The sequence below is a fragment of the Harpia harpyja genome, chromosome 3 (assembly GCF_026419915.1).
Source record: "Harpia harpyja isolate bHarHar1 chromosome 3, bHarHar1 primary haplotype, whole genome shotgun sequence".
Lineage (NCBI taxonomy): Eukaryota > Metazoa > Chordata > Aves > Accipitriformes > Accipitridae > Harpia > Harpia harpyja.
Genome location: NC_068942.1, coordinates 41,865,513 through 41,893,357, shown reverse-complemented (window position 1 = coordinate 41,893,357; position 27,845 = coordinate 41,865,513). Strand labels below are relative to the sequence as shown.

General features: G+C 39.7%; 1 protein-coding gene across 1 annotated transcript in view; it reads right to left on the bottom strand.

Moving 5' to 3' along the window:
• STARD9 (StAR related lipid transfer domain containing 9) overlaps nucleotides 1–27,845 on the bottom strand; it is a 121,478-nt gene that overhangs the window by 57,727 nt on the left and 35,906 nt on the right. Inside the window, exons 4-7 of the mRNA XM_052782216.1 lie at nucleotides 8,332–8,448; nucleotides 6,198–6,230; nucleotides 6,047–6,108; nucleotides 5,312–5,424 (exon numbers count right to left, since the gene is read on the bottom strand). Coding sequence (XP_052638176.1) covers nucleotides 5,312–5,424; nucleotides 6,047–6,108; nucleotides 6,198–6,230; nucleotides 8,332–8,448 — 325 coding nt within the window. The remainder of the gene's footprint in view (nucleotides 1–5,311; nucleotides 5,425–6,046; nucleotides 6,109–6,197; nucleotides 6,231–8,331; nucleotides 8,449–27,845) is intronic.

Genomic DNA, 27,845 nt, shown 5'->3' with positions numbered 1-27,845 from the left:
AGGTGTTACTACCCACTTGGTGGCCAGCCAAGCAGTTGCAGAGTCAGTGATACCAGAGGCAACTTTGGAATTCTGCCCACTAGATAAAAGGCGCACTGAAAAGAAAATATATGCATTTACTTTCTAAGCAAACTCACTAATTTTGGAACTTGCATCAGTTTGGAAAAGGCTCTTCCTTCAGTTCTCCACTGTAAAGCTACTCTGTATGATTTTGCACTAGTGCACTGATTTTGAGAGTGTCCAGGGTTCAGCTAGGATAGAGTTAATTTTCACAAGAAGCTGGGAGGGGACACAGCTAGGATAGCTGACCCAAAGTAGACAAGGGGATATTTGATAGTCCTTTTTCGAGCCTAACGTGGGTCTCACAGGGTTGAGATAACGACAGATCTGACCAGAGCATGTTGAAACAAAATTTATATGCATTTCTTATATTAGTTAAATAGTCACCGGTCACAATGTTGGTTCACTTGTTCACATGGTGGTGTTACGTAAATCCTTATATGCACTATGTATTCCCTGTGGTGATGTTTATCACCTTTGGGAGAGGGATCAGGACTACCATTTTGCTGTAATGGGTAACGTCAACTTATGATGTATCACTGGTCATGAGGTTAAGCTGGTGTTTGTATGCAGCATTGTTGCCATGCCCACACCTCGGGTGCCTTCTATCGAAATTTATTAGTAACTGCACCCAATCTATGGGGAAGAGGCAGAGGGATACTTTCTCCTGCTCTTTCATCTCCCCTTTCTCCTTCAGGCTAATTACAACAGCTTTTGAGAATTTTGAATAAGCTTGGGATGTTGAAGCCAGCATGCTCTTATTGCTATATCTTCTGAATATGTCTCAGGTCTTGTTTAGGGTTACACAAAAATTTTTTAAGAATACCATCCAGAAATCTGCCCCAAGGCTGGACAGTCATGGGTGGCATGGCATGTGGGAGAATATGGGCAGGTATCTAGAGAACTTCTCACCTCCAATGGTTTGGAACTTCACTCCCAAACATTTACAAGACCCTGATGAAGTGCTATAATATTTGAAAGGAAAACACTGTGGCTATTCCAAAAAGGCACAACTTACTGCACTGTGCTGGGCCCTGGCCAGTATCTACCAAACACTGCTTGATATTAAGCAGCACCCTCAGGGGAAAGGGAGGGAAAACAGACCAACAGGCACTGCGACTATTCCAACCCTGGTGACAAGCACTGCAGCTACCCCAGCCCTGGCGACAGGCACTGCAGCTGAACCAGAGAACCAACCTGTGCTGGTATCAGTTGCCCCTATACAGAAGAAGAAATACACAAAAATAATCAGTTTGCTTAGTGAGAGATGAAGGTAAACCAGGGTCATCATGAGGACAGGAGGAAGAGGCAGAACCAGAGATAATCACCTGATCCCAGTCCCTGAGTGAGCTGCGAGATGTGTGAAAGGATTTCAGCTGCTATCCAGACTAGCACATTGTTACCTGGCTGCTCCGATGATGGGATAACAGGGCCAGTAGTTCACAATTAAGGGGGTAGGAGCCAAGCAGCTAGGATTCCTGTCTAGGGAAGGGGGCATTGACAAGGTGACTGGAAGAAAGACACAAGCCCTCAGCTTCTGGAGGTGACTTCTGTCAGACATGAAGGAAAGGTACCCCTTCAAGGAAGAAGTTACATGTCACCAAGGCAAGTGGACTACCATGGAGAGAGGTATCCACTACCTGAGGAAATTAGCCATGCTGGAGATTATTTATAACGATCCAGATAACGAGCAGTTACCCACAGAACCAGATGAAGTCCAATGCACACAACCCATGTGGCGAAGTTTCTACAAAGGGCACCACCATCGTATGCCAACTCCTTGGCAGTAATGACCTGGAAAGAAGGTGAGGGACAAACAGTGGATGAAGTGGCTGGCCAACTCCGGCAATATGAAGGAAGTCTCTCTTTCTCCTTACAGGCCTGCATCTTGGCTGTGGAGAAACTGTCCCGGGAGTTCCAGCAATTCAGAGAGAATATGTCCTACTCCCCACCTGTACAGGCCCATATCTCAGCTATTAGGAGTAAGTGTTCCTCTGCTCAAGAGAGAAGATACAGAAGGTACACACAATGGGGTAACTTGTGGTTTCACCTGCATGACCATGAGAGGACATGAGGAAGTGGGATGGAAAACCTGCCTCGACCTTAGAGGCACAGGTATGTGAGTTGCAAGGAAAAACAATCACAAAAGGGGATTCTTCCCAGAAAAATCCTGCTCCAGTTTCCAGCGGGCAGTTCCCCAGAGTAGAAGGGCTGATCTCACTTCTGATCCTCTTGAAGGGATTTCTGATTCATGATTACAAAAAGCGAGTAACAAATACTATGACCAGGATTAGAGGGGCCCTGCCTCCAGCCAGGTGGAAGAAGGGGACAACCGGGTTTATTGGACTGTGTGGATTCAATGGGTTGGCACATCAGACCCACAGGAGTATAAGGCTTTAGTGGACACCGGTACACAGTGTACCTTGGCGCCATCAAGCTATAATGGGGTAGAACCCATCTGTATTTTTGGAGTGACGGGGCAATCCCAGCAGCTAAATGTATTGGAAGCTGAAGTGAGTCTAACTGGGAATGAGTAGCTGCTGTATGGAGTCCTATAAGACAAGTCACAGAAACCGCTGAAGGAGAAGGTGAATCGAGCCAGTTTGTGGAAATGAAACCCATCCAGCTAGTTTTAGACATTGCTGATTGAGGAAAATGGCCAGTGCTCTATCTCTATACTGATTCATGGATGGTGGCAAATGCCCTGGGGGGGTGACTGCAGCAATGGGAGCAGAGCAACTGGCAGCGCAAAGGCAAACCCACGTGGGCTGCCCCACTGCAGCAAGATATTGCTGCCTGGCTAGAGAAGCTGGTTGTAAAAGTACATCACTTAGATGCCCAAGTACCTGAGTCAGGCCACTGAAGAACATCAAAACAAGCAGCAGGTGGATCAGGCTGCTAAGATTGAAGTGGCTCAGGTGGATTTGGACTTGCAACATAAGGGTGAATTATTTATGGCTTGGTGGGCCCATGACACCTCAGGCCATCAAGGGACAGATGCACAATACAGATGGGCTCGTGATCGAGGGGTGGACTTGACCATGGACACTATTGCACAAGTTATCCATGAATGTGAAACGTGCTGCAATTAAGCAAGCCAAGTGGTTAAAGCCCCTGTGGTATGGAGGGTGATGGCTGAAATATAAACATGGGGAGGCCCGTCAAATTGACTATATCACACTCCCACAAACCCACCAAGGCAAGCACTTGAACTTTTAAATACTGTAGAAGAGGATAAAGTCCCTGTAGTGCACATAAAAAATATGTTAGGGAAGACAGTCTGGATTACTCCTGCCTCACGCAAAGGTAAACCCATTCATGGGATTGCTTTTGCTCAAGGACCTGGGTGCACTTGGTGAGTGATGCAGAAGGATGGGGAATTTCGATGTGTACCTCAAGGGGATTTGATTTTGGGTGAGAATAGCCGGGGAATTAAATTGTATGATGTTAATCACTAAATAACCCTGCCACTGTATGTCATCACTGCTGCAGTTGCTATATGCCATATCAATGATATTACAGTAAGAATCACCCAAATCAGTAAAGGATGGACTTTGATGAAACCGAGCAAAGTGCAGTGGTGATGGAACTTGAACTGGCTTCAGCAACTGGCACCCAGCAACTTCCTCAAGATCATCATCTTCAACCTGCAGACCGTGGGCATGGGCTGCACCAAATACACCAGCCATGAGCTCTGGATGCAGCATGCAACAATCCAACACCACACAGTCCATCTCTCCTGCCCTGAAAGTCTGTTAGGACAGATGGACCCCTAAAGTCATGGATTAAATTAACTGAATGGACACATTAGAGGGATGGCCCACAGACTAACGGAATGATAGCTCTCTGTGTGTGTATACGTGTGTGTATATCTATCTATCTATCTATCAAAGACAGGAAAAGTGGTGGTGATTAATTGGAAAGTGTAGGATCTGGGAATGATTTAGATGGTACAGAATAAGGGGTGGATAATGTCCTGCATTTGGCTAGGACAGAGTTAATTTTCACAAGAAGCTAGGAGGGGACAGCCAGGATAGCTGACCCTAACTAGCCAAGGAGATATTCGATACCATATGATGTCCTGCTCAGTATATATACTGGGGGAGCTGGCAGGGGGCGGGGAGGAGGGATCGTGCCTTGGGAACAGGCTGAGCATTGGGTTCTGGTGGTGAGCAATTGCATTGTGCATCACTCGCTTTATATGTTCTTTTATTAGTAATTTCTTCTCCCCTCATGTTGTCCTGTTAAACTGTCCTTATCTCAACCCATGATTTTTTTTTACCTTTGTCTTCTGATTCTCCTCCCCATCCCACAGTGGGGGGTGGGGGTGGGGGGTAGTGAGTGAGTGGCTGTGTGGTGCTTAGCTGACAGCTGGGCTTAAATGATGACAGATACACATGCCTTTTGTCAGTTTTTGTCAGATAAACGGCAATATAGCAGGCAAACTTTACATCGGGAGCTAATCAATTTACAAAGTACCAATGGCCAAACTCCAATTTAAAGCTATGTAAGACCTTGAAGTGAAGGCACCAAGGAAAAGTGAAAATGAACTGGAAGTACAAAAACTGAAATGGAAAAAATACCTGTGGGGTTTTTTTAATCTGCTGCGTCACCTGATTTGAAAGCTATGATTCACTAGAAAACACAAAGCCATCTGAGGGACTGCTGTTGCAAGTGTGAATTAAAAAGTGTATGATGTTTTTAATCATATAATGCACCTACATTACCCATCCTGTGTTTTTTCAGTTTAATGAAGGAAAATGAAGCTTGTTGGGTTCTCACTCAGGTAATACAGATTTTAATCGCTTCACATGGCCTGGCCTGCAACATCAAACAGTTGAGTTTATCTACTTTTTTATTATTATTATTTTATATATATACTGCTGCCAAGGACTGAAACAGGTATGGAGGGACCTTAGGCTGATCTGGAGAACCCATTTAGAGCTGATGTTGGTGGATTTCTTGATTAAAATTTCTTTAAAACAAAAGAAAGCAAAACACTATGGCTCACACACAACCTATGCCTGGAAAGGCAAACAGAAAAGTGCAGGATATCCAGCCAGTGGGATAACAGAGGCAAAGCTTTCAATGTATTATACATGTTCGTATTAACAAGCAAAATATTTGAGGAAAGTAATTCTTGAAGAGTAGAAGCAACTAGGATCACGCAAGGAACATACACAAAGATACATACAAGACCTGACACACATTTACTTGAAATTCTGATGCTAGTTGTGATGCCCACTCTCACCTTGTACATATGGTCCTGTTTCAGGGTGTTCTCGGACTCGAAGTGTGTAAGGTTTCTTTCGGTCTGATTGTTTTAACAAATCTCGGACACGCTCATTATAGATTTCAAGAAAACTGAAAAGAAAAAAAAAGAATGCTAAATATACACAATAAAAAAAAAAAAAAGAGAAAGCATATATTTAGACAATGTAGCTACCTGAATCTTACATAGATCTTTCATAATAAATTTAATTAATTCATTATTTCCATTATCTCTGTTACTGCCCCTTCCCATGCAGTGCACGTAGAAAGAACTCATAGTAGCAAATTTCTAAGAAGCAAGAGGCATTCAGTATTTTATTTAAAAACTCATAAAATATGCTTTTTTAACACCAGGGATTTCAAATCCCCAGTTTTCCATACATAATGCTTCATTAGATCAATGGGAACAATTAATAAGAATGGAACGTAGGATTATGGCTCAAATTTAAGAGTTAAACAAACAGGAAGTAAATTTTTAATGCACTCCTATTTCAGCTGTCTATACAAAAGTGAACAGACAGCATCCCAAGAACTATACTGAGATGGAAAACTAAAATCAACACTTTCTCATTCTTCCTCTGTGTTCTCCCCCTTGTTGCAAAATGAAATCATCTGAGAAAACAGAAACAAAATAAACTAATCTTTACTTTGTTTGATTACAGGAAGATGTTGCTGAAAGCATTCATAGCATTGCCCAAAACAGTGACACACTTACCTGACCTTTACTCTGCAAGATGCTGTCTGGTCTGAGTAATCATCCTTCCTTGAAAAGAGGCCCTGCACAAACCAGAAGTTTATGCAAATTTTAAATCCATCAAGAAAATCTAACTACTTGAACAAATGCAAGTGAAATAAAAAATACGTACCTCACATATACGAGGTGTCAGCCCAATGGATGCCTTCGAATAACAAACAGAAAAAAAAAATTAAACAATATACTTGCTATCACTCTTGCAAAACTTATTTTTAAATAAAGGCCAAGTTATAAGAAAAGGACAGAATCATAGCGCAGCATTAAAGTAATGACTGTATGGTGGATTACAACACAAACTGCCCTGGAGTGTAGTTCAGAACAGCATGGCAATGCTCTACTACTCTATCTGAAGCATCTTGCACGTGAAACACTGCAGGGACTCGTGTGCTGTGTAATGTCAGCTGTCTTAGCTTCAGTGCAAATTGTATTTATAGCAAAAGTCATTTTAGAGCAACTTATACAGCATCAATGAGAAGTTAGAGGCTTGGGTTAAATCCAAGAACTGTCTGAAGTAAAGACACTGGACATGCCTATGTCAGAGGTGTTGCAGTCTAGATGAAGCCAGGCCAACACTGAAACTAGCTTGACTGGTAACAAATATTTTGGTTTTTCGTTATTCTACTTTTATTTCTTCATGCTATGGCACTACAGAACAGGCTTGGAACAGCTTTATGTTCTAGATTTGTAAATCTGGTCTCTCAGACAGAATGGGATATGGGCTGCTAGCAGTACCCAAACTAGCTGATTTAAACTTTGCCCAAATGGTCTACACAGCACTGATGTAATGGTGTGGGTTTGTGCGATGAACTGTTCTTATGACATGATTGCTCGCACTTCAGTGATTGCAGTGCCAACACACCCTGAGAAAGACTCTAAGGCTTTGGTGGAATCTGCTTGCTGAATAGCATGAAAGGCTTTTAGAAGGCAGACTTGAAATGGTGTTGGGGGAAGAAAGTCAAGTTCATCAGGTGGACCACCATGGACAAAAGTTCAGTTTATACCAAACACTTGTTTCTTCCTAGTTTTGAATACTGTTTCACAGTGAATACATGTTATTAAAGATAAGATCAAAGCAGTATTCCACGGAGAAAGAAATCACTTTATAAGCCAGAAATCTCTTAGAAACACTACACCTGGAAATTTCCTTGGAAATGAGGATAATTTCAAGATGTGGCCATTCTGAATTACTAAGATATTTTCAAATTAACGTAATACAAATATCCTAGTTTTTCTATTAAACCCCTATTTTAACAATTCTTCAGGCTTTCATGGAGTTAAGCTTGATTTTGCATCAAATGAATGGAGAATCAGGTAATGATTTAACAACATTCAATTGCTGATGTCTGTGGGGAAAATAAACTTTTAAAAATCCAAACTCTTGTCAAAAGCACAAACCATGCCAGAATAGTCTTTTTCTTGTCTTTGGGGTTTGAACAATTTTTACCCTTATTTCACCTTAAAAATTGAATCCCATGGGTGTAGGAAATAGTGGCCCACGCGCACAAACTGTTAAATAATTTTTTTTTTTTTAGGGGCATGTTTCACCAACAGCCAAGAATATTTATGGATAGAGATCAAATTGCCTTGTGTTGCAGCAGAACACAGGAAATCCTCAACTGACCCCGTCGATCTGAGTACCAAGACTAAAGTACACTTTAAGTGGTTCCTGGTAGACAAGAATCTTAAAATGTAACAGCTTCTACAGACACTATTCAAATACATTTCAGAACTGGCAGTAAAGCAAATATTCGTTTCCACAGGCCAAAGGATAACTTCTGCAACAGATAAATGTCTGAAGTAGATAATGAAGCCTGTTACAAAAGTATTCCTGTGCATTGTATCCAGGTTTTTTTGTGAAAGTAATTTAATTTCAGCATAGCTCAGACTGCCAAAAAATTCCATGAGAATGAATACTTTGTATTATCTTGAGCTATACATTTCTAAAAACCAGAACTATTCAGCGATATAGTTGGGGTTTTTTTGTCCTCTAACATAGCGATAATATTCATACATAGCAAGATGAAGGTTATCTAAAATAAATATTTAAACTACACCATATTTTCTAGTACTTTTAGCTGATACTACATTATTTATCTAAATGTAAATGCTTGACTCTCATTTGATATATATAAAAACCAAATAAAACACGTATAAGCATTCTGCTCAACAAGCACCATAATCAAAGCGATGTTTCTGCTGGACATCCCACCCTCAACCCTAAGTGTAAAATGAATGGTGTAACTCACAGGTGTTCCCATCATTGTGTAAGTTTTTCCTGAACCTGTCTGTCCATATGCAAAGAGGCAGATGTTGTATCCTCTAAATGCACCTGACAACACAGAAGTGCCAAGGTCCTGGAACACCTGAAAAGACCAAAAGAAACAAAACAGTCCATGAATAACATGCCTCCCTATAAATGCTCTGCATTACTCGTGGATCTTGCAGCTTTAATAACTCCATGGGAACAAGGACCTTCACAGTATTTGTCTTTCTAATTCATCAGACACAATGTTAAGTGCCCAGCATTCACTTGTTAGATCTTCCTCCAGATGGTGGTATGCCAAGCATAGTGCTGACACCAAGCAGTAGTGTTTAATTGTGCTTCCCTGCCTGCTATCTCTTATTTTATACTTAGACTGTATGAATTCTTGAGGATCGACCCCACCCCAAGTTTTTACAGTCCTCAGCATAAATCTGACAGAAAGGCATGATCAAGGCTCTTTGACACAATGACATTAATTGGAGCATTAGGCATCAGAATTACAGGTCAAAAGCAAAGTCTAACCCATAGCCTGCAAGCAGACCTCAACCAAGCAATACTTAGATCTGACCTGTCTGGTCAGTAAGCCACACCACCAAAGGCTAAATGCTTTATTTTCTGTTCACGCCACACACACAGTGATGAGCCACCTTCTGTTCATCATAATGCAGAGCCAAGAACTGTTACCACCACATCAGTGTCAGCCTCTAGGGGCTTCCAAAGCTTGCACTGGTCCCACTGTGGCTGCGAACGTTGGACCATCACAGCCAGACTACCCATAAACAAGATCTGAACAGTCATTCCTTCTGCTTTTCCTGTTCCTTTTTTGGAGACACAGCTGCCCCACATTGTGACCATGTTCTCAGCACATCAAAGCCTTGCCATAGACCAGCTGAAAGGACACCTGGTAAGGTTTGCTAGGAAGTACATGATGGATCAAAAGGTTCCGGTAGGCAGGCTGCCAAACCCTTAGCACAGCTCTGGCTTTTCAAAAGAAATGTTACAAGTATTAATGGTTTTGCCATTCACATAGAAAACTAGCTAGTATAGAGAGAGATGCATATGATTTCAGTGTTTCACTGCTGTGAAACCTCATCCAGTACGAGGTCATTTGCTTCTCCCACAGACAGATAAATGCACTAAAACTGATATAAAAATCAATAGTAAAATATATTTCATAGCTCTCACCACTTTACCAAAACTGCCCAGAAAAGAGATTAAAAATCCTAAGACTTTTATTTTCAGATCATATTTCAACTGAAACTGAGACAAGATGCTAAGTTCTGGCTGAAGAATCAGTAACATTCCCATTTGGCAGAATTTGGCTACCCTTGCCCATATTTCTAAGGGTATGTGGCATATCAGAGCATCTGCTTCATTAGGATTATCAGATCAAGGAACTTTTCCATTCAAAGAGTAACAGAGAAAGTCATAAACAAAATACATGGACACAAATGTAATAGACAAGGATAACAAAGATAGTGACAAACTCTCCAGTCACTACTGGACAGGCCATTAAGGAACTGAAGCATACCTTTGGAGAGGGCTAACCTGGACTTCATAACCAACAAGATGGGCGAAATAGGAGGAACAGGAGGATTCGGCATGTTTTAGGGGGGCCTGCAGGGCTATGCAAAACTTATTAAGGAATGCTTAAAGTGAGGGGGTCAGGAAGAAGAAGGGGGTATAAAAGGGGCTGGTACCATGTAAGCAGCAGCAGATCAGTATGCTTGTCTGACTGAGCCCTGTGCCTGATCACCACAGTCTGTCCTATTTTCTTATTAAATCCTTTCTTGATGATCTTTCCATGTAACCACGCTCTCTACCCCATGTGTGAGTGCTGTAAGGACTAGATGCCAGCAGCTGTAGTGAATTTGGGGCCAGCAATGGAGTCAGAAGGCCCCAGGTGATAGGGCCATCACATCAGTGGTGCCAGCAAACAAAGCCAGTGAGAGTCTCAGCATTGGTAGCTGGCATGGCCATGGACCTAAGGGGCATGGGTCCCGGGTGCCAGCTACTGGGGACACTGAGGGGAGTAAATTCAGGTCAGCAACTGAAGTCAACCTCAGGTAATACGTGCTCCACAACTGTGGTGCCGGCAGCTGGAGCAAGTAGGAGTCTAAATGCCAGCAATTAGAGCAGGACTATGTGTCACAAGGACTATGCCCCAGCTACTAGGGGAACTGGAGCAGTGTGAGCATCTCTGTCAGCAGCTGGAAGGGGACCATGGGTCCCAGGGCCTGTGTTGCAGATGCCAGCTACTGGAGTGGCTTAGGTGAAGCAAATGAGGGTCTCAGCATCAGCACCTGGAGCAGGGAAGCAACACTCACAGGGCCTGCATGCCAGCTACTGGCATGGAGGGTGGGGGGCAGAGAGGGGGCTGGAGTGCCGACATGCATCAGCATGTGGGTGTGTAATTTGCTCGCAAACTTCAAACCGGACAAGCTGGTGAGCAGGAGGTCCAGGGTCCAGGCAGGAATATTACATGGGAGTAGAGCCCATGCTGATAGTCAAGGGATTCAGGACAGGGGTGCTTGTGAGCATATGCATATTTGCTAGTGAGCAGCAAGCTGGGCTATCACGCAAGTAGAAGACCTGTAGAGCAGTTAAGAGGGCTCAGGGTCCAGGCGAGGTTATTAGACAGGCAGAAGGCCCGTGTTGGCATTTGAGCGATCTGCTCTCCAGGCCTGGAGAGCAAGGGGGGGTTGTTTTCACTATCAAACTTCAATCCTGATCAGTTGGATAGGAAGAAGGGGACGTGGCTGTCTATGCTTGTTTCATGTGTGTGCTGGCAGTGTTATACGTGGGTGTTGTTGAAGGCAGTGACTTCTAGGGCCATCTGTGTAGGCAGTTGTATCGGTGTCCTGCGTCCTCTATCCTTGTCAGTGTGTGTGGTTTTGGCATACACACTGAGACTCACTATTGGTTGAACTTGCAAAGGGGAGAGCAGCTGCCCTGTCCATTAGGGTGGGATGGAGAGACCTCCAGGTGTCCAGGCACAGAGGGCTGGCCTCCAGGGACTGGGCAAGAGGAATCCCCAGGTCCTGGAGTCCACAGGAGGCAGTGGCCTTCTACATGCCTTAACTGTATCACGTTTATTATCAGGAACAACTTATCTAAGGTCTTGAATAATTAGATCGAAGCCAAAAGTCCAGAATATACACTGAGAACTAGTAGTTCATTTGCTGCACGTCTGGCTAGCAATTCCTCACCAAGTACAATATGCCATAAAAAGGTCAACTTTTATGGATAGGAAGGAAAAAGAAAGTAATAGTATTAGCAAAACAAATCAATGGCGCATAGTTGATGAACGAGTGAACAAATAACTGACATATTAGCATGATGGTTAAAAGTCACGCTGAAGAGGCCAATCTACCACTTTCACCTAATAAATAAACATTGCCCCAATTAAAAGAAAAATATTATCACAATACTTTTACAAATATCGGTATATACAGAGACATGGATACACATTATTTGCCATCACAAAGGTTTAGAATCTGTATAAAGAAGCCAGAAGTGCACAAAAAGAGAAGGGGTTTAAGAAATTAATAGTAGAGAAGAAAGCTACTGAGAAGCACTTGGAAATGTCAATTTTAAAGTGACACTATGGAACAAAAGTGCATAGTTTAAGAGAAGACGAGAAGAGGGAAGTTTACACCCAGGGATTTTAATAGCCTGAGTGTTAGCGTCAAAGAGGGCTAGGCAAAAAATTGAAAGACAGTTAAGCAAGCTATACATTCAAAGCACCAGGCAAAAGAAAGATGAAAAAACAGAGCAACAATTACAAAGCAGTTTCTGAACACTGTAGACAAGGCGGGAAAGTTGTGTTTGATATGGTAAGGGGAAAAGGAAGTTTCTTTCTTCCAGCGGCAGAATGGGTTTACCACTAGAAACCTCTCTCAGAGCCATTACAAAAGTGGTGCTTTTGTTACCTACTTCAGATACAAATGTTCCTGATTCCACAACCAGAACTGAGAGAAAATTGTTCCTTATAAATCAAGTACATACTGGAAATTATAAAATAAGATCATAGGCAGCACTTTGTCCATGAGACTTGCTTTCTGAGTTGTGGGAAAATGTAACTGCAGGGATTAGGCTGGGGGTTGGGTTTTCTTGGAGGTTGCTTGTAGCAGTGTTTCAACATCTGTTTTTACTTATATCCCTTCATCTATGGGAGCCCCACTTAAAAGTAATAATTGAATAAATGTATAAAACTGTGCAATTAGCCCTGTTGCTTTTATTTTACTCAGTGGGATTCAGTGGGTCTGACTGCAATGGGATTTCTTACATGAAGAAGGTCTGCAGAATCTGGCCCTGTATTTGTTTCAGAGTTCATTTTTATGACATGTTCCGAGTCTTCCATTGCTCCTGATTTACTGTTTTTGTTTTAGTAACCTGATTGCATTTGGCCACATGTAGACAGTATGCAATGTATCCCTATCCTGTCCCAGCATAGTTCCTGCTTCTGAACTGAGAGTCGCTATTTGTTCCAGTGATTCAGCAATAGTCATGTCAAACTTCTAACTAAAGAGACTGCCACAGGTAACAGCCAGAGCTGAATAGCACACTATATTTGACCATAAGCACATTGCTGTTTTAGAGCATGGTGATAAACATAGAGGAAGCTACATGCTAAACACAATGATTGTGAAGTTTCTCCTTTCAGTAATACTGATGCACCCCCTCTAGTCTCAGTGAAGAAAGAGGTCAGCCCCATATTTACAACATCACTATAACAGATTAATCTGTTTTTCTTCAATAAAGATATTTAGGAAAGCATCTGAGCATTAACAGCAGCAATGCAAATCACTGTAACCAATTCTTGGCAGGTATCATCAATCAATGCAGGAAGTAAGTCAAGTTCCTTGACATTTTACAGCCCGTACATCAGTCTCATGAGTTCAGACATCTGTTTAATCCCTTACAGTAAATCTGTACACTGACCAAGGCAAAATCAGAAGCTCACAACTCCAATGAGCATGCAGGCCAATGAAGACTCACCAGTTACACCAAACTGCAACTAGTGGCTTTATATGTAATCCCCATCCTCTTGTGCCACCAGTGGAGATGCAGCATGCAAGCCTTGCACCAAATACCACAGACTGATTCTCAGCCCTGGCAGGCCACGAAGAAATTCCCTGTAATTTAAATCTGTGTCATGAACTGCATGTCATACAGCCTTTTAAAAGATGGAAGAATGGCACCCTCTTCCAAATGTCTTTTGTGTTGCTAAACAGTCATTGCCTTCCTCCTGCCCACTCTGCCTGCCCTCTGCATGCCAACTTCCAGAATTCGCCTCCTCTCTGCCCTCCTGGCTTTTCTATTTTGCTGCTTACTATTCACTTAGATGTCAGAATCCCCCAAGACTGCAAAGCAAAATGATCATAACATAATTCTTGAGCCACCTAACCTGTTCGCCTAAGGCCTTCCTCTTAAGGTTGTGCTCCCATGTGAATTCTCCAGTGAATACTGAACTGTCCCCTCAGTAGAAGCACCATTAGGACCTCTTCCCTACCTGGTTGGCACATAAAACTTGTAGGAACCTAATATCAGAGATCTCTACCCCTCTTTCCAATTTGGTTCAGCCTAGCCAGTTTGTTCAAGAGTTATTGGGAAACATGCATCAAAAAGAGACAGCCACTGTAAAATTGCATTTCTTTAGAAAATCAGGATAACAGATTGCAGTTACTACCTATTCAGTAGAGACTAAGATTTTACCAGCTAAATTTTCTGTGGATTCTGTCTGCTCTGGACATGCTCCAGCTCATGAGGTGAGAAGGACTTTTCACTCAGATTCCAAACTGGACTGCCGTGGGCCAGGACATGTCTAAGACAGGACACTTAAACTCAGAGCAGGAGAAAGAGAAAGTTCCTCCTGTGTGAGTGGCTCAATGATTTTCAGTAGCTGGGAACGTGAACACAGGGAGGAGGAAAGAATCTGATCTAAATTCAAGATGGCAAAAGCCAGATCTGAAGACTGACAGAGGACTGGGGAACAACTGGGTAAAATAACAACCATCAAGAACCAGTAATAGTGAAAGGAAGGAATGAAAAGAGAATGAGACCGATAACAGGCTCTGAATAAGGAGAAGAGAGTGATGGAGTCAAACTGAACAGAGGTAAGGGAGGAAAAGTGGGACTAGTATCCATTGGGAGCAACAAATCAGTGGGAAAGATGGAGTTTGGAAGCCAAAGTGCAGGAAAACATTGCGTTGGGTTGATATGGAGGACAAAGAACAGGGACAAAAGTGTGAAAGGCAGATGTTTGTACATCTGGAGTCCAGAGAGTAGGATTTTGGGGCAAACCGAATAGGATTGGACTTAAGCAGTATAAAAAACAGGACTAAGAAATGACAGGGTGCGTTATCTTGAAGTAATAGGAGCAAGGTGAGTCTGTGCCCACTTCCCTTCAGACTTACTAACATTGAATAAATTCAGGAATTTTGCATGGCTCGTTGTAAACCGAAGTGGCTTAAAACCAGCTTGTGTACTCCATATCAATTTAGAAATCTGTACTTCACATAGTAGAACCTCTTACAACAGGGATAAATGCAGCCTAGAGAAGTATCTTGATTCTATGATAGTTTCCTCATTAAGAGCTGTCCTCCTTTCTGAAGGTTCGTAATGGATCTTTGAGAGTTATTAACTGATCTAAGTATAATAAAACAAAATCTTCACAAGTTGGCAAGCCTTTGGGATAGCAATGCTAGCAATGTCATCCAGACATTGAAGTTAGAATTTTAGAAGAACTGCATTTTACTTCTAGCTCTGTTGTTGAAACTTTTGTATGACATTGTGCAACTGGTTTAACATTTTAATGGTTCAATTTTCCTACAGATAAAGTAGGAATAATGCTATGCATTAGTAGAAGATTGTGGGATGTTCTCACTAACGTTCATAAAACTCCTTGGGTTCTTAGAACATCCACAGCAATTTAAGCCAACTGTGCAAATTACTGTGCGCTTGCTCTCCACATACATTGGACTCTCTGAAAGAAGAACATATAACACTGAAGTCCCAGTTAAGTAAAGCTCTGTTACACTTACTCTCTATTAAATACACATGGCTACTCAGACACTTCAATTCAAATATGTTTCAAATCAGTCCTTTTTGAATTAGGCCTTGACATATTATTACAAACAAAACTGGATAACTCTGAAAGGAGTGCCATAACCCTATGATGATAATGAATGAGAATTTAAAAAATTATTTACTGAAATCCTATTAAAAGCTGATTTATACTGTTTTGTGTCTCTTCCTTCTGGTAAATTACTCTCCTTTTGTGAGGATAAATTACAATTCATTTAATTGAATATAGTCTCAATTTAGTCAGAAAAGCCTCTTTGTTTCAGTGTACTGCAGAAAAAAAATGGAGAAGTGAAGCACAGCAATGAATTTATGGCTTGTTTAAAAACAAGGGAGAGTAATTGAAATCAAAGCTTTTTTTGTGCTAATATCAGAGGCATTAGTCCAAATACCCATCAGCATCAACAGCTGCAGATCATACAAAAAGTACTACGATTAATCATTCTGGACATATGTATTAACATATTTCATGATACAATGGACTGAATCATGGTTTTTGTTGATCATGAGGAAAAGAAAAAAAAAAAAGATTATTCTGGGATTCTTCCAAGTCTCATTTTTGAAATGAAACTTCAGGAAGACAAGGTTTTTCAAAGAACATGAGTTGGATATGGCTTCCTGCAGACAACATGCCATTTGGCTCAGACAACTATGTCTTCGCTGCATGGCTGCTCTACATGATCGGCGCTGTTCAGTTTGTTCCGTGCAAGAATGCTTCCTTCAACAAAGCTTTGACTGGCTTTGCTATACCTTGTTCCTGCACTTGCCCTGCTGTATTTGGTCCATATCACATGGTGATCTGTGAAACATTCTCCAATTTATTATTACCTGTCAACTGTCCTAATAGTGGAAAAAACATGCCTTTCTGAAGAAGTTATGAGAGGCCATTAAAGCAACTGTTATCGTTCAAGGTACTTTGCCGGCATGCTCACTAGAAAGTGGCCAGGTTACAGTTCAAATCTAACAAATCCTGAATCGTACAAGTTAGTCCTCATTACAGGACTTTCAGTACAAATGGGAGAAAGGCAAAGGTTTGGTCTAAAATGTAGTTAAAATGTCCTAATCACATGGCTCAGGCATAACAAAATGCTGTCTAAGTTGTTGCAATATGAACGTATTTGGTGTTTAAACTGTTTTATATTAGATAAGAATCATCTACTTCAAGTGTAATGACAGATCACTTAAACATTTCAAAACCTGTTTCAATGCTCCATTAGAAGATACAAGAAATAGTTCAGAGAGTCTAAATATTTGCAGAACAGGTAAATTAAGCTGCTCGCTGTGAAATCTTACATAAGAAGTTGTGTGCAATTGTGTAACTGTATGTTAGAAGCATATAGAAAGATTGCAACAGGAATCCTGCCCTTAAGAAACCATAGTGGAATGTATAAAAAGAAGACTGTCCTGGTTTCAGCTGGGATAGAGTTAACTGTCTTCCTAGTAGCTGGTACAGTGCTGTGTTTTGAGTTCAGTATGTGAAGAATGTTGATAACACTGATGTTTTCAGTTGTTGCTCAGTAGTGTTTAGACTAATGTCAAGGATTTTTCAGCTTCTCATGCCCAGCCAGTGAGAAAGCTGGAGGGGCACAAGAAGTTGGCACAGGACACAGCCAGGGCAGCTGACCCAAACTGGCCAACGGTGTATTCCATACCATGTGACGTCCCATCCAGTTTAGGAACGGGGAAGTGGGGGCAGGGATTCGCCGCTCGGGGACTGGCGGGGTGTCGGTCGGTGGGTGGTGAGCAATTGCACTGCGCATCATTTGTACATTCCAATCCTTTCATTATTTCTGTTGTCATTTTATTAGTGTTATCATTATCATTATTAGTTTCTTCTTTTCTGTTCTATTAAACCGTTCTTATCTCAACCCACGGGTTTTGCTTCTTTTCCTGATTTTCTCCCCCGTCCCACTGGGTGGGGGGGAGTGAGTGAGCGGCTGCGTGGTGTTTAGTTGCTGGCTGGGGTTAAACCACGACAAAGACTTAAGTATATATTAATGTACAAGGCTTACCAACTCTTAAGCAGCAACCTAAGTTTTATGACTCAGTCGTAACACCGACAAAGAATCATAGGACTTAATTTCTGAAAATTACAGTATTAGTAAAATTTGCTCTTGTCCATACTAGAAAACCAGACCATTTTAACCGAAACATGTTTTTTAAAAACAATTTAAGGTTTACAGATTTATGTGCCGGGGAGTCTATCATTCAATTAAAAATATAGTTATATTCAGTTTGATCTTACCTGTTTTCTTGATGATTTTTGAAGCCATTTGTACAATTCATACACTTATACCCTTTAAACACGTATAAGCTTTTTCAATCCTCTTTGGTTATACTACCAGACTGAAACATAAATAGCACTTTGGCACATCAGATACGCAATTGCTACTCAGGCGAAGTTCAAAGCCTTGGGCAGTACGAGGGCAAGCTACAACAGTTAATGCAGGAAACTTAGAAGATCCTGGCCCAGCAGTGCAGAAGAACCTTGTGATCACCAATGGCTTCAATGGTTACACCATCTTTCTAAAGCAGAGAAATTATTTCCTAAATGCATAGCCAGTGCACTGGAGTACTGGTGACTTGCTCAACGTCTTTCTCCACTTTGTCTCTCCCTCTCCCTCAATTAGCATAATTTCTCTCCAGATAAGTTGTTTCAACAAACCTACAGTGCAAAATCTTGTAGTCTTACAAAATTCCACATCATCCAAAGAAAACTACTGTTCAAGTAAAGAATAACAGACTCAAATCAAACACTCCATAAGCCTGGGCTTGGTATTAACAGCCCTGACAAATGCCTTTAAGTGTCTATTAGATGGTAGACTATTTGATCACAAGAAGTTAAAATCCTTGCCTCCCTCTTCAAATACATTAATTTTTTAAATTAACAAAGTTTTAAAATCATTTTAGGATTCTATTCTCATTCAAAATTGTTTTAAAGACAAAAAAAGTCACTCTTAAAAGATTTTATGCATCTCAAGTCCATCACCTTAAGACTAGAGTTACAAGGTCAAGTTTACCATTGGCAACCATGCTGAAGTGAATGCTTCTGTGTGGGGTAAGTGTGCCCACTTCCCATCAATTTATGCTGCTTTCCTTTTACTCCTCTGGTTTGCACACCAGCTCTTTTAATTTGGTCACTACATATTATCAGTGAGAATCAGCAGGATATTTTCAACCAACTCTAATACATGTTGTTTAAACCTGGATTGTAGAACTTTGAAGATACAAACAAAATACTTCAGATGAAGTCTCACTACAGTGTATGTTTTCAAAATATTTATGTGAATGACAGATTCTGAGACCACCTAAATCCTAAAAATTCAATTTCATATAACCAAATAAATATATTAAAGACAAAAGAATTTTCATCTGGCATATAAGCAAAACATTAAAATGAGGACAAATTCAGGCTCTAATTGTTGTTATGTAGGGAAACTAAAAAAAAAAAAAAGTCATTTAGTGCAGCCTAATTATCACTATCGCATTAATCCTATTTAAAATTAAAAGCTAGAAAGTTTTTCTATATATTTTCTTTGAAATCCAAAGGTATTTGAGGTCAAATGAATGTGCCACTCCACAAACAATCTCTGAAACTCTATTGGAAGTGAAAAATCATGAAGTGCAAACTGCAGTCAGCTTGGAACACAAAACCGCACCAAAAACTTGTAGTTTGTGTCAGGTCACTCTTGATAAGAAATTCTGGATTTACTACCCATTTCAAAAGAAAATAAAAATTGATAAAACAGAATAAACTGAGACATGTTTTTGCATTGCTTTTTCAAGAATACTTGAGAATTTTAACCTTTCCACACAGACCATTTTTAAAATGACATATAAAAAATATTAATTGGAAATGCACCTTGCATTACTGAAAGATACAAAAATTGAAGGAGGCCAAGGGATGTCAGCGAAAGCATATTACCTGTCCAAAGAAACAGTGATAACCAAGTGACAGAAGGCATTTTTTCTGCCTGTTGAATGAATCTTTATAAACAACCTTTTTCACTACCAGGAGATTTATAACAGGGAAGCAATACTCTGTGCTGATCCTTTCCCATTTGGACAGCAGAATCAGAAATCTTCTGAAGCTAAAAATCTCAGCTCTCTCTTTTGCTGGCTTAAAAGTCAAAATTTATAGTGGCTTTTCTACATCTTTCTTAAATAATGAATTTTCAAGATACTGAAAAACAACCTATTTATTAGTTGGAGATTGTATCATATTTTATCATATTAGACCTGCATGCCTGTGTATAAATATGCATGGCAGACTGATGACTATATTTTTTTCTGGAATGAAAACACGTATATTTTGTGCTAGTGCCAAGAAGAAATAAAATATGGCATGGAGCACATCCAGTCAGACACCATAAGTAACAGACATTTATTATTAACAGTGATGGTTTGGGACTTTTTTATTTTACATCAAAATTTTGATTAGATATTAAAAGTGTGAAGCTTTTTTTTTTTTTAAACTTTTCAAAAAGGCATGTTTATTTTTGTAACAAAAGTTTTAGCATATTCTATTTCTCCCAACTGCCTGTTTATATTATGAAGCCTTTTTTTGTCTTTTGTATTGCTTGACCTCTTAGTTACTATCAAACCAATGGCCTGTGGATAGCCCCTGTAATCTATAACCTTTCTATGTGTCACACAGACAGACAGAAGTGTCAGCTGTCAGTTTTTCTTTTGATCCTAACAAAAAGTTGGAGAAAATTAAACTCTCCTTTAATGCATATGATTCAAACTAATTGTATTGACTATTGTAACACGAGGCTCAGTTGATATCAGTATCTTTGACTTTTCATTGTATTACTATGTATTGAACAGATATGCAAGTAGGACAGTTGATGACAGCAAATGTATATTTTACATTGTAACTGCAATGGGCTTGCTTTGTTCTGTGATAATGTCCCTCTTACAGTTATAGGTGCTTTAATTTCAAAGATAATGGGGGCATTCTATCAGAAAAGAAGTTTTGGCAATATGAATTTCCTGAGTATAAAACTTTCCTTTCTTAATCCCATCAGAACCTGAATTGCAGAAGGAAACTAAAAGTAGTTGTTTTAAACTACAGTAAATTGTCTGTTATGCTTTGGGGTTTAATAATTTGGGAAACAGGTTCCCCAAATCACTCAAGCCCAGTCTCAGAGTAACATAAAAAAAAAATTAAAAAAAATCCAGTAAACCTCCAGGGACAGCAGGAACAATATTGATAAATAAGGGTTTTCTGTTGTGTTTTTTTTTTTTTTTTTTACCCTAAGTGATTTCTGGTAAATAATACTTGCATTTTGCTTAGACTACAATAAACAGGCTAGGACCAACTCTGACTGAAGCAGAGGAGAAGGGAGGAGAAAGCAGAAGAAGAGAGGGAGCTACACCTTTTAGGAGCAACAAGCTAATAGAATAGTTTATCGAGTCTTATCTGTACAGTAACTGTTTCCTTATTTGCAAATGTCTGAAATGGTCAATATTTAATATTATCATTAAGAAACTAAACTAATCTTGGAAACTTCAGAAATTTCAAGGGAGTTTATTTGGTCAAGGCAAAAAAGCCAGACAAGAATAAAAACGTCTGGTAATTTTTAAAAAAGGTTTTGCTACTTGTTACATGCATAGTCCACAAGCATCAATATCAACAAAAAACTCACTAAAAGCAAACCACTTGTACTGTAAAACATTAGTATTCTAACATTAACCTAAGATAAATTCCCGCAGGTTAATAACTGGGACCAAAACCAGAAGAAAATTATCTTCTTGCACAGCACAATTTAAAAATAGCCTTTAAAATACCACTGATTTAATGAAAGAGGAAAAGACTAAACTTAAGACAGACATACAACCAACAGCTGCTTTTCACCATAGAACCACCAAATTATTTTATAAATGCTGAAAAAAACTCAACGGCTCAATTTCCATTAGAGATTTGCCATGCAAGTAAGAAAACGGAAAACTTCCTCATCAGTAGATAGCTTCAGAGCATCAAGACAATTGCAGCAGATCCAGGTATGTAATTAACTTAGTGTAAAAAAGGTGCCGTTATTTAGTATACAAACAAAATCGCTCTCAACTGATAGGTCAGGAAAGTTTAAGCAACTGCATAAAACATAAGAGGCTCAGTCTTGCAGTACCTATTTGCCACCGTCTCCACTATGAACTGCAGATACACAGTTATCTTGTATTTGGTATTTTCCTTACAGAATCTTGCCTGCCTTGAGCTGTTTAATTAAACTGCTGCTACATTTCAGATGTAGCATGCAAGACTTGGATTTAAGGTGAAAAAATATTTCACGAAATAGAATTCTGCAGAACTAAGCGATTCCTGCCAAAATAATGAAAGCCTTGGTTCCAAAACCTTCACAAAACCCCAAAGGTTAATTTAAATAAAAAAGGCAGAAAGAGGAGGCAAGGAAGGAATATCTGAAAACAAATCTCGGGGTTTGTTCCAGTAATGCAAGGCTTTTTCCACATGTGTTTTCTCTTAAAAGAATATTAAAGAAGTATCAGCTGAAGGGCTTTCTGTACACAGCCAGAGAAAGCACAAGCAAAGGGAAGCACATTATGCTGATCAACTGCACAGAACCTTCTACTGTGAGGTTAGGATTACTTCAGCAACATTACTTTGGGGGTTGAATGGGATAAGGGGGGTGGGGGAGAAGGCATCGGTTGGTTAGTTTGGGAACATTTCTTCTCTCTTGTTAAGAGGCCGCGGCTTCACAACTAGGATTACTTCTTTTCCGTCTCTCTATCCAGCCTTTTCAGTTTCTTTTCCCAGTCAAACCGGACGCAGGGGTGTGAAAGGGACGGCTTCGCTCCAGCTCAAGAAGCTTGGCCCGTGGCAGAGGCGTTTGCACCAGAACTTGAGAGACAGTTCAGCTCTTGGCTCTGCCAACAGACTTCCTGCGTGTCCTTAAATCCCTTTGTGCTTTAATTCTCCCTGGGAGAGAGAACAATGATTTCTTTGTTCATCTTATCAGCTGTAATTTTTTTCCAGTGGAAAAACCGTCTGCTCTGTGCGGTCATGTACATACACACACTACATTTAACAGCATGAATGTTCAATCTTGATTAAGATATTTAGGTGGAATTGTAAAATACTAGAAAAAGTTACAGATAACATATGACAAATGTGTACTGTTCCTCTGGGGGGTGGGAGGGAAAACATGAGAAACACTGACGAGGCTGAGTGGTAGCTGTATAATCCTGCCATTTTATCGCTGAATTATACAATCATGAAAATACACCTTATCCGCTCATCCAAAAAAAAAAAAAAAAAAAAAAAAGAGTCTGTCTCCTTTTGAAAAAGAAAAAAACCCTGTGCTTACCACATCAAATTTATAAATGTTCTGATAGAAATCTTGGACTTTTAAAAGTTCTAAAGTGCTCCATCACAAGGGCACAACTCCACCCCCCCCCTTTTCTTTTTATTTAATTGCTAGTATTCTACTGTAAACATCACCCTGAAAGATCAGATACCCATCACAAAAATACCACCTGGTATTTTCATCTACCTGTACAAAACCACATTCCTCTCGGATCCCCCTTTTCCCGCCTGACAGGGATTCCTATTGTGTTATCACTTGATTGTAAAAAAGGAATTTGAACGTAGCAGCCATACAATCCAAACCCCACAGCATTTGACACTGTATCGGTATTTGGCTTAGCTCAGTCCAGCTATACTTGTCATAATAAAGCTTTCTACACAGAAAAAAACCTGACAATTTTTGGCTTTATTAAGGAATACTTTAAAATTTTCACATTTTGTGCTGTACGTATTTCATGGTATTTCATGTGCCCATCAAATCAACATACACAAATCCTATCCATTAAGGACGAAATGAAACCCCTTTCATTTAGTGAATTGTGAAGTAGGTGTTAGGCTTGGTAATTCTCTCCAGCAGAACAGCAATATTCGTTAGGGAGACACAGTGAAAACATCCTCCATTTTTCCTCAAAAGCTAATAGTTACAAACTGTTGCTATTTAAGGGCAACTGCAGGAAAAGGACTGTTTGTCTTGGGGAGCTGTTTCTTTTTCTGTTCTAAACCTGTGGATCACCTGGCAGAAGTCTAACTTCAGACTTGAATCCTCTTTCTGTGCAGATGTTCTGTAAAGCAGAATTGTCACAGGTGCTCTGTTTTCCCAAGAGCCCTGTTCAATTTATGTAAAATAGTCCTTACAGATACAGTTACTTGTACATATACAACTTCTCATGGATGTCAAAGGAAAATTCAGAGCACTAGTATAATTCTAGATCTCCTGCCTAGGCCTCAGGAATACATCCTGCTTACTTCCCAGCTAAAGAACACTCCTTGTCTGATTTTGAGCAATTCTTCCCTTGGTATGAGAACTTCTGCCATGGTACAATTGCATTAAAGACTTGGGGGGGGGGGGGGGGGTGCCAGGGGGCAGAGGAAAGTCACACTGGTCATGTGTTAAAAAAAACAAAAAAACAAAAAAACAAAACACAAAACCAAAAAAAACATATCAAAAGATTAGACATGCTCCAAAAAAACCAGAGGATTTTTTGGTTATGCCTACCTTTTGCAAAAGAGTGAATGACTTTCACAGAAGGCAATGAAAGACTACTCTGTACGATCACTGTATTATCTAGCTCTTTAAAACTAGATAAAATCTTCAATAAACAACCTTAGGGAAACAAAGGAGAAAATTACAAGTAAATAGCCAGCTACACACAACCTGCAGGTTTGAGTCCTGCTCTATCCATATGGGCGTTTGCTGGGTTGGCTGTCAGAGGAACAGATTTCATTTCTGTGCTGTGCATCTTCACCAGCAGAACAGTAACACGCTGACTTACACTAGTGCCAGCAATACGCAGCGAAGGAATATTTTTCCTGAGTGAATTCTGGGCCAGACCATGCAAGAATGGAACCACAGGAGAAACTAAAAACTTGAGCTTTTCTAAAGGTCTAGCAAAGGCTAATGTCACAGCTGGAAGAAGCAGCACAATGTTCTCTACAGTCATACTGTTTTACTCCACCAGGCCCGGAAAATGGTTTAGACATCCCACTCCCCTGGCCCAGATATTACTTCATGCCAGAAAAATAATGTAATTTGTGTTGTGATACAATCATTATCTGTGTCTTAATATCTACCAAAAGAAAAAAAAAGGCAAAAAAACCCCCAAACCCAGCAGTTTTACTGATATCCTCTTAAAATGAGCAAAATAAATACTCCAAGAGTTGTCAGTGGCTTTTTTTTTTTATACTGAATTATAGTGCTCTTGCAATGAAGAGAGCAAGGAATAAATAATGGATTATAATGAAGTTATAAATATCCTGCATTTTGTCCCACCACTGCTAGCTCTTGGCTAGGATCCCAGGTCATTAGTGGATGTCTGTGATTCCATGTGAAAGGAAAGTAAAGAACAACTACATAAAATTAGTAAGTTTTATTGTTTAAGGCAGCAGGGACAAATATCAATTCTCAGCTGTGTCTCTGAAAATAACTGCCCATTAATTTTGTGAGAAGACAGAGGCTGGAGAATGAAAAAAGATTGTTCCTTGACTTTATTACAAGGGGGTGGGAGGAAAAAGTAGTGATCGCAGTTTTTCAGTAATTCAGTAAGGGCTAACAATCATCTGTAATACTCAGACAACAGCACAATGACAATATCAAGACTAGATTTCTGCTTTTTTTCCCCTTCAGCTGGAAATCGGTATTCTCTTTTCACATATCAGCTAATTCAAGTTGATATTATTGCTATTAGATCATCAGCTCTTAAAATTACTACACTGGAAAACAATTCTTAAGCCTATAAAATATACTTTCCTAGCAATAAGCTCATTTCTTCACTTTCATACAAGAGACAGCATTGCCAGAAGAAAGTAAAAATTAAGCAAAAGAGATGACAAGACATTGAAAATACTAATTTATATCAACAATTCTTTTAAAATACCAGTAGAAATTCCACAAGGCAGATTCCATTTGTAAAACTATCAGCAACAACTGAATTTCAACAGTACCCTAAATTGATAGGCTTCACTTCATGCCTCTGAAAGTAAATTTCCTGTATTTGGCATTGTCTAATCTGGGTGAACTTTGCGAGCACTCATGGAGTTCACGAGTGCTTGGTCTCAACTGCACCTCAAATTTAAGTTTTTGACAATTAGGATTATGACAGCTGTTGGAAAGATACACAGTAACAGTTTCAGTAAAATGTGTCTTGAGTTTCATCTACATAAACACTATAAGCTAAGCAAAGAATCACTTAGGCTGGAAAAGACCTTGAAGATCATTATGTCCAACCGTAAACCGATCACTGCCAAGTCCGCCACTAAACCATGTCCCTAAGTGCCATGTTTACACATCTTTTAAATACCTCCAGGTATAAATAAAAAATAATAAATAAATAAAAAGCCAAATCTTCTTGAAAAACTGAAAACCCAGAAGTACTGATTTTAAGAGTTCCAATGAAAACTGACGCATAAAAAAAAATATTCCCTTTAGACTTTAAAAGACTTTAAAAGGCACAAAATGCAGCAATGGAAGTTACTTGAACACAGTTCCATTTTTAAACTGATTTTTCATTGTCCAAGCTCAGAACTTTAAAAACCAAATAAAAAGCAACTACTATAAAATATTCCACTTTATACTCAATTGTATTATTAGCAGCATACATAGAAAGGGGCTTCAGATTTCTTGCAATAATTTGTTTCCCTTTAAGTGTACAATAAATGTAGTTTTACCTGCCAAGGTTGGGATTGAAGAATCTGTATTTTGCATGCAGCAATCAGCAGCAGTTAAGCAAAGAAAGGAGTGGCTTACCATGCTCTCTTATTCTGGTGCACTAGTTGTTTTATCAAATTCAGCCAGTGAAAAACAAATCCTTTGACTCCAGTTGTTACAGATGTATTAAAGGAAGAACCAACTTTTAACCTGATTCTATAATACAATATAGACATATATTTTGTTCATAATTTGGGATATTAAGCAAGCTGTAGCAGTATTTTCTGTTAAGAAAGCATTTCAGGTCATCTATAAACAAGTCTATGATGTTACTGTACAAGCCAGAAGCGTTACCACTTTAAGACAGAAATCTCTATATTTAAAAGAAATTATGTCTCCATAATTGGAGAGATGAGAAGGTTTTAAGGACACATTAGTAATACACAGCAATCACTTCTACTTTTGTCTTTCACAGGAAGAAAAAAAATAGATTAATGTATTTCTGCTAGTTTCAGGCAATAGACTTAGGACTACATCTGTTTTAATCATTACAGGTTTTTTTTTTTCCTGTTGATTATTTGCTTAAAATAAAGACATAAAAGTACATGCCTTCTGATAGGAAAGTTTGGCCAGCTTTTAGAATGTATACAGAGCTAATTGCCAAATGAGCATGTTGAGAAACAGGTACTTCATCAACCCTACTTGCATACATGTGGGTTTCACCCCACACTTACACAAAGTACCAGCTATCTTCATTAAGCGCAGTTCACAAGGGAGGGATCTGCTCTATCACTATTCTCACAGGCACAGAGACATACATAGAATCACAGAATAGTTTGGGTTGGTAGGGACCTTTAAAGGTCATCTAGTCCAACCCCCCTCCAATAAGCAGGGAACAGTGATAAAACAGTGATATTTCCACTGAGTAAAGCCCTTTACAGTGATGGAACTATTTTTACGCCTGTATTTTGAAACACCTACTTGATTGCTCAGAGGACTAAATGTGCAGCTGACTTCAACAAAAAGGATGTGAAGGAAAAATCTACATACTTGTATGAATTCAAATATCACTTCAATGTTTATTGAGAAGATCAAGAACCAGCAGTCAAATCCCCAAGCAAGTTTCTTGACTGTGGTTCAGCTCTTCAAAGATTCTTGCAGCATTAAAGTTTCATGGGTTTTTTTAATTGCATAAAAAAAGAATGCTGTCTACGGTATGTCCCACAACTTCAAAAAAAAAAATGCTTTGGAGCTGTACAGAATCCTCAGGAAAAAAAAGTCCTTTCTAAATTTATACTGTTTAGCAGTTTCCAGGAGAATCCAAAAAACAGGAGGTAATTTAAGGTCACTTATGAGTTCACAGAGAGAGCTCTTGGCATCTTAGTCTCACCAATATATTAACAACAAAGTTTGCCAGGCCTAGTGGTTGAGTAAATTGTTAATTCTGCTCTTTTGCCAGATCAGTGGCCTTTGTTCACTTCCAGCTTTCAAGTAGTGGGGGACTACATAATAACAGCCAAATGTGCAATGAAGAGTCACAGCTCACCTAATTGGAAATGTCACATTAAAAAGGCTGCAGTTTCTTCTATTTTTGGTCTCCTCGTGACAGAAATTACTTAGGCTGGAATAACTACTTCTTTATACCGTCCTTCTCTTCCCCACGCACTTCATACCACACCAACCTCAAAACCAGACAAGGCATACTATGAAGATAGCTCAGTGC